We start from the raw sequence: 18,608 nt of genomic DNA, 5'->3' as shown, positions 1-18,608 counted from the left end.
CATTGTTGCCCCACCCAACCCCAAGGGATTTCAAGGCACAGAAAACAGTGAAAAAAAGTCCAAGACCAACCAATAAGGAAAAAATGGAGAGGAAGAGCCCAGGATCAGGAGGGCCCTAGGAGGTGGGGGAGGGAGTGCCAGAGGCTGAGATCAGAGCCAGGACCACCAAGTTCATGGCAGCACCAGGGTCACATGCCCCGCTTGACATTGCCCCTCTCAGCTCTCCATATGATGGGAAGATCCCCAAGGCTTCTGCTGTGCTCCCCCATTCCCCAGGCTCCTCTGCTCCTCCCCCAAGTAATGAAGCATGACTATTCATCACATGTGACTAGAGGTCTAACAGCAGACCTCTCTCACACTTTTATTCTTTATTATCATAATTTTCATAATAATTATTATCAGTAAAGTATATAATAAGAATAGACAGGAACAAAAGAACAAGCAGCCGCCTCTGACCCACAAGGTATGTGTGTGTGTGTGTGTGTTATGTGTGAATGTATGCATGTGTTTGAATGTATGTGTGTGTTTGTGTGTAGTGTATGTGTGTGTGAGGTGTGTGTTATGTATGTGGTAGTGTGTGGAATATGTATGTGTTAAGTGTACCTCTATGTGTATGTGTGTGGCTGTATCCTGTGGTGTGTGTATGTCATGTGGTGTGACATTACACATATGTTGTATGTTGTGCTGTGTGTGTTTATGGTGTGGTATGTATATGTGTATTTGGGGGAACACAGAGGAAAGGAAGAGGGGGACTCCGGCTGGGCTCCCAGGTCCTGTGGAAGAAATGGGGCCAAAGGAGCGGCCTTTCTCCCTTGCCTCCTGCCCTCTTCCTCCCTGTGATCTGCCACTCCCCCATTGGCCCTGGATGTGAGCTGCTTGGCCTTCCCTCCAGATCATAGTCCCACGAGCATCCCCATGAAGTCCGATCCATTCTGGATGGTGAGGGCAGCCCCAGCACTGTTGTCCACAAAGATGGAAGTGTACTGACCAGCCTATGGAAGAGCCGCCAATGACCTGGCATGAGAGGGGGCTGGGAACTAAAGAGGGCAGACAGCCACCTCTCACCCACCCCAGGGGCAGGAAAAATAAATCAGGAGATAGAGATAATCCAACCTCCTCCCCCTGAGCATCTTCCTCTCCTGGAAAGGATGGGAGTGACAAGAAGCTGGACCCAGAAGCAATGGTGGCCACCAGGGCTGGGGATTCTCTATGGATACTGAGCTTTTCTCTGAAGCTCCATATTCCCCATCAGGGACCTAGGGCCCTTCCCTGCCCCCACCCACTCCCAGCCCCCATCATTACCTGTAGCTGCAAGAGCCCCTGGATGTGTACTGTGAAGATCTTACTGTTGCTCTCGAGACCTGTGATCACCTCGAGGGACCTAGAACCAAACCCAGCAAAGGTGCATCAGAGACAGCAGGCAGGGTGGTCGGGGTGTTCATCTCCCCCTCCCTCCAAGACTGATGAGATTCCAAGTTCACTTGATCACATCTCTGGGAGTTTAACTCAATTCTCTGCAATGAGCCTTTCAGATCAGGGGCTGCCTAGGCCTTCTCCTACCTTGAACCCAGAATTTTCCCTACTCCCTCAGGAGTCTTCCTCCCCAGCCCTGCTCTCCTGAAGTTTCTCACAGAGACTACAATTCTTTCCAAGGAAGAGGTTCCCCTTGTACTCTTGATGATTGCGGACACAAAGCAAGACAGAAAGGAGTGTTTGCAAAGGGGGGGATCTAAAGGGGGTGCTTGGAAGGGTTGGTGATTGGAAAGAGGGGGATGAGACTCCTTCACTATGACATTGCCATTCTCCCTTGGGAGGTACAAGGAGACATAGTATCTTTTTTTTGTTTCCCCCAAGAGCTACTGCCAGCCTCCTCCTTAAGAATGGGACTGAGGAGGTAGAGAGAGGATCGAGTAATCTCATGGATGAGACTCTATTAGTTCAACTGGACCTGAAGAAAAAGTCCTCTAGACTCTAACCCCATTTGAAGACCTGGAGAATGTAGGAGTGTGGCAGGGAGCTCATTACCTCCAAAGATAGTCCATTTCATATCAGGGAGGGACCTCATGGTTAGGAAGTTGTGCTTGCTGCCATTAGACCTAAATCTGCCCCTTAGTAACTCCCCCCACCACTGCTCCTGGCTCTATTCTCTTGGTCCGGCAGAACAAGGCTCACCTCTCTGCCCTTCCAAAAGTCAGCCAGTTCCCAGGTTCCCCAAGTCTTCATTTTTCACTTGGACATTGAAACCACCTCCTAATTGGTCTCCCTACTTCTATTTTCTCCTCTCTACAATTCACCCTCCACATTGCTGCTTAAGTGATCTTTTTGATGATTCAGGTCTGACCATGTTTCTCCTCTACTTAACTAAATATCCCTCATTCCCTCAACTGATATTCTCACTGCCCAGGCTCAAGCATCTTTCCTAACTTGGTGGCCCTCTTGTCATCATTCTCCCGCTTAGCAATGTCTTTCTTAACAGGTGGTCCCCACAACTGCACATGTCATTCCCATTGCTATCCCACCCAGAGAAAAGTAGAGAATGATTCCAATCTTAATCCTAGAAGTTACTCAAGATGCCATAATTTTCATTTATCCCAGCATACTTTTGACTCATACTGAGCTTCCATCAAAACTTCAACATCTTTTTCAAATCAATTGTCACCTAGCACACTTGCCCCATCTTGTGCTTGTGTAATTGACTGTTTGAACCTATATGTAGATTTTACATTTATAATTATTGCATTGCATCAAAAACCAAGGCTAGTATAGGAAATCCCTGTAAATCACATTCATTATCATTGAGTCATGAAGCAGCCAGAGAGGAGCCAGTGAAGTTTCCCTTTGCCTTCTACTCCTTCTAAACAACACAGGAGGATTTCTCTTTGGAGACCATATCTTGCCAAATAATAGGTTTTCCTAAAACATGAGACCTCTGGACTCTCCTTCCCAGAGGTTGACTGACCCTATTCCAGGCTATGCTGAGACAACTTGGAGTCTGGCAAAGTCAAAGAAGTAGGAGGTCAGAGGAGTCTAGGACCAACCTGAGGAATGCAAGCACAGTTACTTACGTGTGTTGGTGACATAAGGATTCAATACAGATCAGCACACGGACATTGTCTCGGGCCCTCAGCTGAGCTCGGCTTTTCTGCTCACTGTGATCTTAGAGAAAACCAACAGGAGTAAACAGAAAGCCTTTCAAGCCAAACCCTACTGACTACCTTTATCCACTCTAGTGGGTCTCAAAAATGCCATACACCCTCCATTATCCACAGTCAGGAAGTAGAACAATAAAACAGAAACCCCTCAGAAAGGATAATCTCTTTAAGAGAAGCAGCATAGAGCATAGAAAGCTGGCCTTAGGAAGACCTGAGTTCAAATTCTGCTATCTCCCATCAGAGCTCCAAGATGAATTGCCAGTCTGCATCCATGGAGGGAATTTCTTCATTAGGAAGATCTTCACACAAATTTGTAGAATTCTGGGCTTCCTCAAGTATTCCCTCCTCTAGGAGGATTCTCTGAACTCCCCTTCCGACTACCCTGTGCAGAGTCCTCACCCAAAATCCCTTTGCATTCATTTCTCTGTAGATATGGGATTTGAGATTGAGAGCAAGATGAGGCCCCAAAAGTTATCTAGATCAATCCCTTTATTCTAAAATATAGTCTTAAAGAACTGCCTGGAACTCTGAGAGGTTAAGATTTGACCAGGGTGTGGCAGTCTGGATATATCCAAGGCAAGATTCGAACTCAGATCTTACTGCTTAGGAGGCCTCCACACTTACCATACTACCACTTGTCTGGCATATATTAGCTACTTTATTAGTGCACCTATAAACACTCATCTTCTCACTCCATTCCCCTACCCCCCCCAAAAAAAATCCCTAACCTGAGATGATCCAAAAGCTCATTTTTTCATTTTTGGCATGATCTATATAGCATGATTCTTCCTTAGTACTCATCTCTGATTCTTTAGACTGCAGAAACACAGGGAACTGCCCCTGTGTCTTCTTTCCTCCCATCCATATACACTGAGGTGTCTCCCACCATCCATGTACAATCCCAACAGCTTTGCCTTCTCCCCTCTCTCAATATTCACACTCACCAATGTGTATGTTGGCTGAGAATTGATAGATGCCAGAAACAGGAGCAGTGAAGCGGCCTGTAGAAAGATTCAGGCCTGATCCCCTCAGGAAGGCTCCCTTGGCCAGGGGCTATGAGAAAGGAACCCTGAGTTAGTGTTGTAGAGAGTCCTGGAAGACCAGGAAACATAGAGGCAGATCATAAATGGGAAACTGAGGCAAAAGGATAGTTTCAGGCCACTTCAAAAAGTCTGATCTGTCCTTTGTGAGACTGCACATTTTCTGAGTCTCAGTTTTCCTATATGTAAAATCAAGGGAGTTAATCTAAATGATATCGAATGTTTGTTTTGGCTTCAAATTTAGGGTTCTATGATGATTGGTGGTCTCCAACAGGTCCTATTTTTCCCACCCTGCCTTCTCCATGAGCTTGGCATCTTTGGACAGCTCTGGCCATCTTCTATCATAGTTGAGTTCACCTCTGCTCCTTCATATTCCCCGAGTGGGAGGAAGAGGGGAAGCCAACCAGAGTGAGAAGGAATAACCAATTCCCCATCAGAGGGCAGCTAGGTGACAACAGCTGGGCCTGGTGCCAGGAAAATTCATCTTCATGAGTTCAAATCCAGCCTCTGACACGTACTAGTTGGGTGACCCTGGACAAGTCACTTAACTCTGTTTGCCTCAGTTTCTTCATTAGTAAAATGAGCTAGAGAAGAATCTTTGTTAAGAAAACTCCAAATGGGGTTACTAAGAGTTGGACATGATTAGAATGACTGAACAATAAAATCCCCAACAAAAATCACCCTCTATGATATTTTCCCTGTGATTCCTATCATTTACACTCCTGGCTCTAGCAGACCCTCAGGTTGCCCACCTGACCTGCTCTCCCATGGACTGATTCTGGTCTTGGCTTTACAATCTGGACAGGACCCTCTAAGAATATCTAGTCCATTTTAAGGATGAGAAAATGAAGCCTTGGAGATGAAGAGACTTGCAAAGTTACAAAAGGTAGGGAACCATAAAGTCAGAATTCTAAAACAGATGTCCTCATTTCAAGACTCTCGAGGGTGAGAAGAGGGCAGGGGAGGAAAGACTCACCCAATCAATCTTCCTCCCACCCCCAGCATCATCTCACTTTCTCCTCTGGCATCTCTGCTGTCTTTGAGTCCAACAGAAAAGGGCTCCCCTCCCTCCCCCCCCCCCCCATTAAAGCAATTACATTAATAGAAGCGGCAACTTAATTCCAAACCACTGGCTGGAGAGGAGGGAAACTGCAGGCACCAGAAAATGATCCCAGATAAAGCATTCCTGTCTATTCATGCCCCAGGCACTGGCTTCCTGTCTTTGGGGTTTTTTGATTGTGTGTATGTGTGTGTGAGTGTGTATTTAATTTTTTTTTCAAATAAAACCCCAATCTGTGTGTGTGTGTGTGTGTGTGTGTGTGTGTGCATGTGTCTAAACCTCCGCATATGGTTAATCTCGCAGACAAAATCGTTTCATGTACTTCTGGGGAGGGGGGGGGTTATCCCAAATGACCCCATTTGGGTATCCCAAATGATCATCTTTAGACAGCTCCCTGAGGATGATGAGAGATGATTTGTCTGAGGTCACGAAGTCAGTGTTAAAGGTGAAATTTGAACACAGACCCTCTAACTCCAGGGCCAATGCTCATTGGGCCCAATTTCTTCTTCTGAAATTCAATTGAACTCAATCATATAATTCTTAACATTTATCAAGCAAAAGAAAGATAGAGAAGCATTTTAAATATATCATTTCAGCTGAGCCTTCCAACATTCTTGAGAGGAAGGATCTGTGGGCCTTATGAATCCCTTTTACAGATGAGGCTAGGAGAGATTAAATGACTTATCCAGGGTCATATAGCTAGGAGAAGACAAAGTTGGATTCAAATGGAAGTTTTTACTTTCTCCTTTCTCTCTCTCTCTGTCTCTCCACTAAACCATAAAGAGGATATTCCAGATCTTGTTCTTGCCCAAATATGGGGAGAGAAGGGTTCTGGACTCACCGCCTGGAAGCTGTGCAGTTCCATCAGGGTCTTCTTGTCAATGACCAGGTGGGCTTTCAGCTTGCAATGGAAAGCTTCTTCCACCCGCCTATAGGGAACCACGATGGAGTCCAGGGGCCGCTGGCTAGGCTGAGCCAAGGCTGCCATGACTGCCCGACGTTCTGTGGCCTCTGTGAGGAACACTTTCATAGAGATCCATATTCATCCTGGTTCTCTTCCTCCCGGACTCCCCAATGGCCTTTCATTCCAAATATGGCCCTAAGGCTTCTCACTGTCCAGCTCCCTCCCCAAGGCCAAGATCAGGATCTCTTTGACTTCTTCTCTACCATCTTTGAGGGCTGAATCAAGGCTGCTCTCCTACATGAGAGGCCTTCCAGATCCTATTAATGCTCCTTCCTGGAACCCCTCCCCCATTTTTTATATTCACTTTATATGAATTCTATATACACCTATATCTTTTATAAATAATATCTCCTTTACATGTAAAATATTCTTATATTTTTATATCATTAGAATTGAATGGCTGGAACAAGAGATCAGTTCCAAGTCAGGGGTCAAAGGTCACTGCCAGACTGCCACTAAAGTCCAAGGTCAGTCAAATCTAAGATCTAGGTTAGTGTCATCCTATGATCCGTTACCTTCCAAGGCCAAGTTCAGGGGAAATTGAAAACCAGGGTAAGGGGTTTAGGGGTCAGTCTGAGGAAGGGCCCTTTCTCACCTTTCAGCATGTCCCTGAATTCCTGTAATAAGACTTCCTGGGTAACTTCAGCTCCTGGGGGGCCTGGAGGACCAGCAGGCCCTGGGGGACCTGGGGGGCCCACAAGACCACGCTTAAAGTAGACAAAGGAAACAATGAGAATCAAAGTCCAGACAGAAGTGAGTCTCTGCCCTTCTGTCCAGAACCATGGCCCCTCCCTGCTTGTCCCAGGCCTGGGGCTCCCCTCCCCCAACTGCTCTTAACCTTGATCTGGATGACTTACTAATCTCTTATCTTTCCCTTTGCATTTCTTCCTGGGAGTCCCGTCATCTGGCCTCCGGACAAAGTTCAGCCAAGTTTTGTGGGCATCAGTGAGCTCAGGAACTGGAGCCTCAGGTAGCTGAAGAGCCAACAACCACAGAGATACATGACCTCAGCCTCCACCCAGGGATCCCTAGGGAGCTTCCCCCACCCCCAGGGAGGGGAAGGGGGAGGAATGAGATTGTCCCTCTCCTCCTCTCCCATTGCTCTTCAATCCTCCCAGGGGAAGCAGAGTGATCAGCCTCAGCTCCTGACTCCTAAGAATGGACTACAGAATGGCTAGGTGGTGCAGTGGATGGAGCACTGACCTTGGAGTCAGGAGGATCTGAGTTCAAATCTAAGCTCAGACACTTAATAATAATAAAATGATAGTAATAACAACTATGTGACCTTGGTTATATGATCCATTTCTTTGCAAAATAAAAACAAAAATAATGACTACAAACAGACATGATGGCTGCAGAAGAATCTAGTATCAACCATTGTGGAAATCCACTGGCAAAATCCTAGTAAAATGTAAAATGTAAAAAAAAAAAAAAATCCCAAAGGCAGAAAACATTCTTCATTGTTCTGGTATCCCCTCATTGCTTTAGTATAGTGAGAAGTATTCTGACTTGGAGTCAGAAGCCCTGAGCTGATCCATCTTTCTACTTCCTCATTTATTAAATGAAGGTGTTGGGGGCAGTGCTCCCTGATCATTTCAATCTCATTTTGAGATTTTCTTTTTTCTTTTTTTGAAATTTGGTTACTATTTTAAAAAAAAATCAAAGAATTTTTTCTGGCAATTTGGTTACAAATGCAATGGAGAGCACAGCCATCACATAATCAAATTTTTTTTTTATCATTTTAAGACTTTCAGCATGCTTTATAGATATCTCATTTGATCCTCACAACATCCCTAGGAAGTTGTGAACTTTATTCCCCTTTCACAATAAAGAAACTGAGACAAACAGAGATGAAATGATTTGCCCACGGTCACAGAGCTAAGTATTAAAGCAGATTTGAACTCAGGTCTTCCTGACACCAAATCTAGGATCTGATCACTGCACTTACTTGCTTTCAGCTTGTCTACATCCCTGTAAACCTGGAGCCACATCAGAATCACCAGACAATATGCTGACTTGTTGTTTCAAGGCTAAATAAACACCCATTATCACAGGGAAGGGTTTTTTTGGGGGGGAGGGGGAAGGGAGGGAGGGAGAGAATCTGGAACTCAAAATCTTTATTAAAAATGTTTTCAAAAAGAAATTAAAATTAAAGTTAAAATGTTTTTTAAAATAAGCTTTAAAAATGTATACAAGTAAGTAAATCATAAAATTAAAAATGAATTAAAAGTTAAAGTCAAAAATGCAATAACTTTGTGTGTGTGTGTGTGTGTGTGTGTGTGTGTGTGTGCGTGTGTGTGTGTGTGTGTGTGTATGTGCCCACTAACAGATGGAGTGGGCATAGAAAAAAGTTTTCTTTCCCTATGGGACACAGAGATACTTGCATATTTATCTGGGTTTTTCCTCTTTTGGTCTATATCTGTGATTTTATGGACAGGAAGAACTCCAGAGCCAGATATACTGACAGTTAAACATGTGGCCTGGAGGACTATGAGAAGAGGAATGACTTGCCCAAGGTCACCTAGCCAGGACAAGTCAGAGGTCAGAAAGAATCCTACATCGATCCAGATGTGCAGGTGGGGCCAACTTACACACACACACACACACACACACACACACACACACACACATTCTGATGGCCAAGGAATCAGAAACAGGTTCAAATTTAGACCCCATTTGGCCTGGAGCAGACAGGAGATGGGTGGGCAGGCAACATCTAGGAAAGACTTTTTCCCAGGTGTTTCGCTGTGATTTCCTAAAGCTAGAGATAGAGTGAGGAAGAGGGTGGGATGGAAGGGGGGGTCAGAATGAGAGGTGGGAGAGGGGGAGCCATTTCACAATCAGCTCTGGGTCTTGGTGAGGCCTGACATGTGGGCAGAGGGGATGCCGGAGGGGCCAGATGTTTCAAAGGCAGGCAAATGGTTCCCACTTGGCAGAGTGCCTGGCATTGCTGACGCCTTACTCCCTTTGTGATGACTGAGGGGGCTGGCAGGCTCCCAGTCTCACACCCGGGTTGGGCTAGGCGGCTTCTCCCAGGCAGCCAAGGCTCGTTCTCCTGGGTTCACAGATAGAGAGCTCGAAGGGACCCCTAAGGTCATCCAGTCCATCCCCTTCCTTTCCTGTTGCAGGTCCTATGATTTCAAAGACAAGGCTCCTTCTCCATGACCAGGCTGGCTTGCCCTCTTTCTGGCAACCTGCTGGAAGGGGGTCCCAGCCACTTCTCAACCCCACATCCTGGCCAAGCTGGGTCAGATTGGACAAACTGGGACTCTGGAACAGGTGGAGAGCAAAGGGCCATGGATGACTTGCCTCTCAGGCCCCTTGGGGCCCCTGCTTTCTGGGGCTCTCCCTTCTCCTTGCCCTCCCTTTCCCCTACCCTGTCTCAATCCACACACAATTTAAAAGCCAAATTCCCATCAGATCCAATCAAAGTCTGAGACTTTTCATCCAGAGTAGAGAATGAGGTGTTAGGGCCGGGAGGGGGCCGGGGAAGAATGTATCATAACTGAGCCACACCGGCTGTCATTCTCCCCCCATCACCCCCATCCTAGCCCCACCCCATTCTCCTCTTCCCACCCCCCCAGTCTCTCAGGGGAAGGTGATGGGTGTGGATGAGGAATTCAGTCCTTCTGCCTGGAACAGGAAGCCCATAAAACTGGGCCATGAGCTTAACAGACGTTGGCCGCAAGCTCAGAACCACTGAAGAAGGGATTTCGATTCCCGCCAACCCTGGCTTCTGGTTTCTGACTTCCAGCTCCCAGCTCCTGGCCCCTGGGTCCATGGGAATTCAAGTCAGTGGCATAGCTTCCTTATCAATCACACCATCCCCATCGGGATCCCTCAAAGTCAACCCTGCTCATTGTCCCATCGCCCATTTCTGCTGCCATGACCTTGCCTCTCTCACTCCCCAACCCATTTCCATATTCCATCTCATCATCTCCCACTTTCAGGCCTTTGCCTAGGCTGCCCCTAGATTGCCATCCTCCCTGACCTCTGCCTCTTGAAAGTCAAACAAGGCTTAACCTAACAGCCGCCTCCTCCAAGAAATTCTTCCCATTATATCACCATATACATGCATTCACATATATGCACACAGTTTCACAAATACATATATGTGTGTGTACATGTATGTTTACATATGTGGATGTAGAGTTCTTTTGCTTATATTTATTTTCACATATACATATATATATATGGATGTCTGTCTGTAATTTTATATGTACTTCAGCTCATTGATTAGAAGCTAGAAGGGACCTTTGAGATCATAAAGTTCATTTTTACAGGGGAAGAAACTGAGGCCCAACACAGCTAGTAAGTATCCAGGGCAGCATTCAAATCCAGTCCAGTTCTTCCCAACACTGGTGTGTCCATTTCATTGTGTCTGGTCTGATCACCCCCAAACCCCCAGTCAAGTGTAACCTCTTTGAATGGAAGGACTATTTCCTCAGAGCTTGGCAGTAGAATAATTCCCCTCCCCCCTACCATCATACCCATGGCCTCCTTACTGCTCACCATCCCCCACTCACTCCCAATATCCCCTTTACCTGTAGCCCCCAGGCGGTTTTAGCTTCCATTGCCTCATCACCCCTTTAGACTCTGCACCCCCCCCCTCAGTCTGACCCACCCCCCCCACTTGTAAATCACCACATCAAGGAGTTATCCTGACCTCAGACGATCCAGATGCGTTTTCTTAAAAATAGGCCCTGGGAGTTTGGGGGAGGGGAATAAAAATGTCTGTGCCAGAGGTTTGGAAGCCTCAGTTTCCCTTTTCAGCAGGCGAGAAGGAAGCCCTCATCAGTGACCGCTTGACCCAGCATCTGCCCCACCAAGGGCCTCAAGCCGGGGTCCTGGCACCGACCCTCGGCAGTCCGGGCAGGCAGTGGGGAGCCAGCAGCCAGAGTCAGGCCTAATTAAATAATTAGTGTTCAAGTGAAAGCTGTCAAGGGCGGCTCCACAGTCCTGGGTCAGGGTGAGGAATCTCAGGGAGCCCAGGTCAATGGCCCCATTCTTCTGTGGGCTGGAGGGATCCTGGGAGCCCCTGACCTTGGGCTCAGCTCCTCCATCCAGTCCTCTCCTCCCCCAAGGCTGGAAGTCAAAGGAAAAGGAGGTGGGGTCCTGGCATCCAAGCCCTTCCCCCAGAGCTAGGGGAATCTCATAAAGTTCATTTTTACAGGGGGAGAAACTGAGGCTTAAGATAACACAACTAGTAAGCATCCAGGGCAGGATTCAAATCCAGTGCAGCTTTTCCCAACACTGGTGTGTCCATTTTATTGTATCCTGTCTGATCACCTCAAATTTCTCTGGGAAGTTCAACACTGGGTCCTACTTTCCCTCATCTCCTCTCATCTTAAAGGCCGTCTAGTCTAAATTCTTCCTTGACAGACAAGGAAACTGAGGTCCACTGAAGGGAGGTAACATCTAAGATCATACAAGTTAAAAGTATCAGTAACAGAATCTGGACTCAAGATTATGGAGTCAGTGCTCCTTTCAATCATCCAGTAAGAAAAGAAACCCAGGGGCAGCTAGGTGGCACAGTGGATGGAGCAGCGGCCCTGGAGTCAGGAGTACCTGAGTTCAAATCCAGCCTCAGTCACTTAATAATGACCTAGTTGTGTGACCTTGGGCAAGCCACTTAACTCCATTGCCTTGTAAAAACAAATACAAAATGAAAAGAAACCTAGCAGAAGGCATCGGCAACATGCTGGCTGACCTGCAAACCAAAAAACCTGGGCCAGAATGACCCTATCTCATAAAGAGTATCTCAGTGGCCCTGGGTGTGAATTTTGGCTCTGCTATGTAACTTGGACAAATCATTTCCCTTGTGGGTCCCTGTTTCCCCTCCTGAAAAATAAGGGGGTGGTCTATCTTTTGTATCAAAATCTATTTTCCTATAATATTCCTATATTGGGGAGAGCTGTGATTTAAGGGGGGGGGGTGTAGAGTACAGTGGAAAGAACAAAGATTTGGAGTTGGAGGCCTTGGGTTCCAGTCTCAGCCCTGATTCTCACCATTGATATGTCTTGGGAAAGGTCACTGAATTTTTCTCCTCCCCAGTTTCCTCCCTCCTAAAATGTGCAAGGTTGGGCCTAGGCCTGGGAGTCTTTTCCACTCTCTCCCTAAGGTCCTCTAATTAGTTGGCATCTGGGGTCTCTGAATAGAGAGGAGCAGATCCTTCCCCAGACTAGCATCTTCTTGCTTCCTACCATATTGGGAAGGGGAATGGTGAGGGAAGAGATGGCCAAAGAAAGTCAAACCCTGCCCAGGGAGGCAGCTCTATTTCCTGGAGGGGAAATCAAGGCACCCAGAGTCAATGGGATTAATGACTTCAAGCCTCAGACCCAAGAAGTCCCCATACCTGTGAAGCTCCTAACCCCAGGTCTGTCTCTCAGAGAGGAAGATGGGGGACCCATTGGCTAGGTCAAGAATGCCAACTCCAGCCTAGAGAATGGAATGTTCCAAAGATTCAGCATTTAGCATCACCTTGGCAGACTGGAGAAAGTCATCAGCATATGCCCACCAACCTTCCCTTCCTGGACCCTGCTAGTCACTGAGCCTGAAGCAACCCTGAGGAGTGAGCATTGGAAGCAAGGGGGAATCCCAGAGATGGAGGGAGGGAGGAGTTGTCAAAGTCTGTGCCAATCTCTGCTCCCATAAGGAGCCACTTCATCTCTTCCCTGGTTATAATGGGCACATGAGGGCCCCAGGATATCATACCCTACCATGTTCCCCAGCATCTACATACCCCCTCCTGTAGCAGATTCCCCATAGGGTCACATGGCCCTGGTATGGTGGGCATCCCAGAGCATCAGGCACCCTCTGCTATGCCAGGCCTTTCCTCCATCTCAAATCCCCTCTACCCTTCTACCTGGATTTGGGTTGCCCTTGGATGGGGCAGGAGATCAGTTTTCATTCTCAGGCATCCAGTCTGTGACCCCCAGGATCAGGAGACCCTGGGGCCCCCATAAAATCCCTCAGCCTCCCCCATCTTTGAAATGGGACCGCAGCAGGCACAGTCCATCCATGCCAGGGCACACCCAGTCCCACATGGGCCCTGGAGGCTGGAAGATGGATGAGTAGATAGCATTGATGATGTACTAGGGAGATGAAAAGGCCCGCCAAGCAAGGCGAGGCTCCGGAGGCTGGAACAACCTCTCTTGAAGGAGTATACACCCCCCCACATACACACACACACCCCAAGTCTGAAAATGTACCCGAGGCCCTGGAAGTCTCTCCTCAGTAGTCTGCTTTCAGACAAGCAGGCAGAGGCCAATGGGATGTACATCAGGACTGCAAGACCCAGGAGGCCATGGTTTGGATATCAACCAGGGTTCTCCAGCCCAGAGTTCCAGGGACTAGGACTGGTCACCTCAGCCTGCCAGGAAGCGCAGAGGTCTGAGCTCATGGGTTTGGGGCTGGTTGGGTGAACGTAGATTGTCACCGGGCCCCTCTGTGTCTCAGTTTTCTCATCTGCAAAACAGGGCTTATGCAACCTTCCCTCACAAGGTTGCCCTGAGGTTCACAGGGGAACCAAGACTAATGGCTGACCAGTGATTGGACAAGGACCGTGGGCCATCCAACCAGCATCCTTTCATTGGAGCCTCACAATCCCCCTCTGAGGAAGATGCTAGGACCACTATCACCGGCACAGAGCTGAGGCTCAGAAAGCTGAAAAGAACTTGCCTAGGGCCAAAGTGGATATCTGGGGCAAGATTCGAACCCAGGGCTTCCTGACTGATATGCTGAGTCTCCTGTCTACCTACAGGCTTCACTGTCACTATGCATGTCTTATGTGTGAAGCATTTTGCAGATCCTAAAATGACCTATGAAAATCAACTGACATTACTAGCGAAAGGAGGGAAGGGAGAAAGAAGGAGGAAAGGAGGAAGACGGAGGAGGAAGAAAGGGGAAGAAGGAAGGGGAAAGGAGGATGAGGAGGAAAGAAGGGAAGGGAAGGAGGAGAGAAAGGAAGGGAAAGAGGGAAAGGAAAGGAAAGGGAGGATGGATCAGGGAGGAGAAAAGCAGGGAGAAGGAGAAGGAAAGGGGAGGAAAGAAAGGAAAGAAGGAGAGGAAGGGGGAAGAGAGAAGGGAGGGGAAGGAGAGGAGGAAGGAAGTGGGAAGGAAATAAGGAGGGGGAGGAAAGAAGAGAGGGGAAGAAAGGGAGGAAGGGGAGGAGCAAAGGGAGGGTGAGGGAGAAGGGAAGGGGAAAAGAGGAGGGAAAGGGAAAGGGAAAGGGGAGGAGGAGGAACGGAAGGGGAGAAGAGAAGGGAGAGGAGGGAGTGGGAAGGAAATAAGGAGGGGAGGAGAGAAGGGAAGGAAGGGAGAGAAGAAAAGGGAGGGGAGGGAGGAAGGGAAGAGGAAAGGAGGGAAGGGAGGAAGGGTAGGAGAAAAGGAAGGGGGAGGAAAGGAAGGGGGGAGGAGAGAAGGAAGGGAATGGGAAAAAATAAGGAGGGGGGGAGGGAAGGGAAAGAGAGAAAAAGGAAACGAAGGAGGTAGGAGGAGGACTAAGTATACCAGAGAAATAATTGAGTTTCAAGTCTTCCTTTCTTTTAAGGTCCAGCTCAGGTGCCACCTTGTCCAGAAAACCTTCCGTGTTCTCCCCAGGGGTCCCTCCATCCTCAGGTTTTGCCTCTCTTGGCTCTCTCCTTTGCCCCCTGGTTTCCTCTCTTGTTGGTGAAGGAACATGACTGGCCCCGAGAAGCAGTGGGGGATAGTGAATGCTATTAGCCTTGGAATGCAGACAGATATTCTGGATTCAAGTCTCATTTCCCACCTGTGTGAGACCCAGGACAAGTCACTTAACTTTTCTTGGTCTCGATTTTCTCCTGGTTACCGTTAAGCAGGTTAGTACTGATGACCTCTAGAGTCCCTTCCAAATCTAAATCTATCTTTATGTATGATCTTTGTGAGCCTCGGTTTCCCCTTCTCTCTCTCTCTCTCTCTCTCTCTCTCTCTCTCTCTCACACACACACACACACACACACACACACACACACACACACACAACACACACACAAGACATAGGCTCCTCCAGGGCAGGATTCATCTGCAAACATCTCTAATTAGAGGACAGACCCTCAATCCTAGTGGGCATTTTCTGAATATTTGCCTAGGGCCACCAAGTGAATATCTGACTCAGGATTCAAACCCAGGCCTTCCTGACTCTGAAATGTGTAGTTTCCTATGTATCCACAGGTTTCACTGTCTCTGTGCAGGTCTTACATGTGAAGCATTTTGCAGATCCTAAAATGACCTATGAAGATCAACTGACATTACTAAGGAAAGAAGGAAGGAGGAAGAGGAAAGGGGGACTCCCCAGGAGATGCCCCTGGACCCTCCCAGCCCCTGGTCAACCAGAGGCAGACAGCAGGATCTGGTGCCCTTCTAGCAGAAGCCCTGAGTTCAAATCCCTGAGTCCAGCTCAGGGGTTGCAGTCCTTCACACAAAGCTGGAGGGCAGGTGCTGGTCACGAGACCTAAGCCACTTCAGCCTCGGTACCCTGAACTCCCCTGGCCCGATGTAGTAGACAGCCAGAGTGGGGTTCCCTGATGCCAGTTGGGATTTTGTGGTAGTGGCTACCCCGGAAGGAAGAGAGCCTCTGTCCAGGGGTACCTGAGCTCCACATATCCAGACAGGCATCTGGCTCCTGAGAAACCTCTTCTGACCCTTCTGTTCAGGCTGGGGGTTGCTACTAGGGGGAGCCTCTCACCTGGGCCGCCCCCTTGGGGAGTTGGGAAGCCAATTAAATTTAATGGGCCTCAACCCCACCAAGAAGATCATCCAAATGATCTGGGCTTCAAAGCGTTAATTGATGTGCCGTTGGGAACCCCCGAGTCCTGGCTGAGACCCAGACCCCACCTCCCCTTTCATCAAGACCTAGCTCCATAGAGCTGCTGGCACCCCCACATTCTCTGGTCCCTGCCCTGTCCAGTAGCCTCCCCTTGGACCAGGAAGAAGGCTTTAGGGGATAAGGAAAAGAGGGGGTTCTCTAGAGCCTTTTCAGAGTCAGAACCTTCCCCCAACTTTCCTGTCACAGGCAGCCTTGCCCCAGGCTTTAGAATGAATGGGTGGATGGGTGTTGAGGCAAAGGCAAGTTCTCCCTGGGATTAGTTCTCACTCCCCATGAAGTTGTGCCCCCAATTTCAGCAACCAAAGTCAATCCACAGTCTATCAAAGTCTGCCATGAGGTCAGCATCTCTGAGGTCTACCTTTGAGAGACAGGCAACCAGAGAGAGAGACTATGAGACAGACAGACGCTGACACAGACACAGACATAGAAACTGAAATGAGGAAAGAGCGAGAGAGACAAACACATGATGGTGACAGAGAATGACAGAGGGAGAGATGCAACAAGACCAAGGTCAAGAGACAGCAGTGGAGATAGAGAGGTGGAGAGAAAGGCAGGGCTAGAGGCAGGGAGAGACAGCAAGGAAGTTTCTCAAGGATACTGGCCATAGGCTTGTTGGGAGAGGCTATGGGGGTCTGGAATGCTTAGAGATTGCCATCTTTATCCATCCATACCCCCAACCTCGATTCAGGGAGGGCAGAGAACCCCAGTCTCAGAGAAGATAGGGATGATGCTAAGGGCTGATCCAGTTTATCAGATGACCACAAACAAATCCCCCTGGACCCAGACTGTGAACACAAGAAAATAGGAGCTGCCCGGGATAAAGACCCATGGATGGACACATAGGTACATGGGGAGCTGCACAGCCAAACATGGATACACACCTATAGAGACATACACACATATGTGTATACACAGATGGAGTGACCGACTGTGACTCATCCCCTCCAACTCCGATATCCAACTGGGTACCCCCTCTCATCTAGCCCCACCCACCCCATCTGAGTATGTACCTTAGGGTGCCCAGGCAGCTCCTCACTGTTGGAGACAGTGGCATTGAAGGGCTCCGTGTATTGGCTCATCTCCTTGACCTTCTTGCGCTCCCTCTTGGCACTGATGCCCCTGAGGAGAGCCAGGTGTTGCCACAGGAGAGCTGTGGCCACAGCCCAGACCCACAGCCTCATGGTGGGGGCAGGGGCAGGGCAGGCAGCCCAGGTCTGCAGACAAATGGAATGGAAGCAGGTGGATGGTCTCTGGATTCACAAGGCCAGGGCGGGGGACTTGGGATCCAGGGCAGATGCCGGGGAGACGAGAATCCGGTCCAGAAGCAGTGAGCTGGAAGATGGTGTCCCTGGGCAGAGAGTTCGAGATCCCTGGCCAGGCAGGTGTTCAAGGAGGCTGAGCTGCTGATCCCAAGGCTCAGTATTCTTTCCCCCAAAGCCCCGGGGTTCTCATGAGGATGGGAAAATGGGGGCCCCAAAGACTGGCAGAAACAAAACTCACTGTGCTGGGAAGAGGGGCCAGGAGAAGGCAAGAGGGGGTCCAAGGCCCATGTAAGGCAGCTGGGCACCTGTCTCAGGAAGGCTCCCCGGGTGGTGGGGCCGGGCTAGGCGCTTTCTGGCCTGCCTGGCTGCTGTCCTTCATAGGGCCCCAGGGAACCCCCCAGAACCCTCTGGATGCTGTGGTTGGAGCCACTGCCCCATCTTCATCCTTGATTCTCCTACCCCAGACCAGATGTCAACTTCATCCAAAGGGGGCAATGGAGAAACAGTTCAGCCCGGCCCCCACGCCCGCCTCCCAGGGAGCAGGACAGGGTGGTTCTGGGAGGGCTCCCCTTGCCGCCTGGCAGGCAGGACCGGCAGCCTCTCCGGTTGTCAGGAGAAGGAATCGAGCTCCAGATGCATGTTCATGCTCCGAAAGCAAACCGCAAGGAGTTCGCCTTCCTTCTCAGCGGGGTGCCCCGGGGCTGGATGGGTCGGGCTGGGTTGGGCTGGGTCGGTGCCAGGGAGATGCCAGGGAGCCTTCCTTTGCTCTGCTCTCTGCCCACAAGTGGTGGTGCCCTCTTCCAAGGATGGGACTCTCTGTGCCCCTCTCCCTCTCTCCCTCCCTTTCCCTCTCTCTCTCTCTCAATAAATACTCCTTTCCCTGAAAGCTTTTCCATCAAGGGGGAGGGGTCATCCCCAGCTGTGCTGGGAGCCCCAGGCTGCTCCTGGGCCCTGGCCCACTGCTGGCTGCAGCCCCTAAGCAGCCTGGCCCAATCACCAGCTGCTGGCACTTTGATTAACGAGGAGAGGGCTGCCTGCTGGAGCTGATGGGTATCAGGCTCCTGGGGAGTCCCAGGCGCCGCCAGAGCCCTTTGTCCCCTGCCCCCCCCCCACTGCCCTGGGCTGGGCTCCCCAGTGTGGACCAGCAGAGCCATTAAAGAGTTAACCCTCCTCCTCCTCTCCCCCACCCCTCCCCCTCCCCCAACTCACATTCCAGCTTAACCATGGGCTGTCTTTATTTGTTAATAATATTTAACCTCCATTGGCGCCTTCTGGAGGGACCC

The 18,608-nt window shown here is 49.3% G+C and overlaps 1 protein-coding gene across 2 annotated transcripts; it reads right to left on the bottom strand.

Annotated features, from left to right (window-relative positions):
• Window positions 1-353: 353 nt before the first annotated feature.
• C1QTNF12 (C1q and TNF related 12) lies at window positions 354-18,167 on the bottom strand. 2 transcript variants are annotated; one of them, XM_074192493.1, is made up of 8 exons: window positions 17,074-18,167; window positions 7,074-7,190; window positions 6,812-6,923; window positions 6,094-6,275; window positions 4,097-4,205; window positions 3,066-3,156; window positions 1,303-1,381; window positions 354-992 (listed from the first exon to the last, which is right to left on the bottom strand). In XM_074192493.1, the coding sequence occupies exons 1-8, from the start codon at window positions 17,242-17,244 to the stop codon at window positions 894-896; spliced, it is 960 nt and encodes a 319-aa protein (XP_074048594.1). In that variant the 5' UTR covers window positions 17,245-18,167; the 3' UTR covers window positions 354-893. The 2 variants fall into 2 exon arrangements, with proteins under 2 accessions (XP_074048594.1, XP_074048597.1); XM_074192496.1 differs by having other exon boundaries at window positions 6,094-6,263.
• Window positions 18,168-18,608: the final 441 nt, after the last annotated feature.

This window comes from Macrotis lagotis, chromosome 1 (assembly GCF_037893015.1).
Source record: "Macrotis lagotis isolate mMagLag1 chromosome 1, bilby.v1.9.chrom.fasta, whole genome shotgun sequence".
Lineage (NCBI taxonomy): Eukaryota > Metazoa > Chordata > Mammalia > Peramelemorphia > Peramelidae > Macrotis > Macrotis lagotis.
This window is presented reverse-complemented; position numbering and strand designations above follow the sequence as displayed.

Coding starts and splice junctions, on each gene's coding strand:
- C1QTNF12 (XM_074192493.1), bottom strand. CDS start 17,244: ATGAGGCTGTGGGTCTGGGCTGTGGCCACAGCTCTCCTGTGGCAACAC. Junction 7,191..17,073: donor AGCTGCCTGGGCACCCTAAG/GTACATACTCAG, acceptor TTGGCTCTTCAG/CTACCTGAGGCTCCAGTTCC. Junction 993..1,302: donor AGGGGCTCTTGCAGCTACAG/GTAATGATGGGG, acceptor GCTCTTCCATAG/GCTGGTCAGTACACTTCCAT.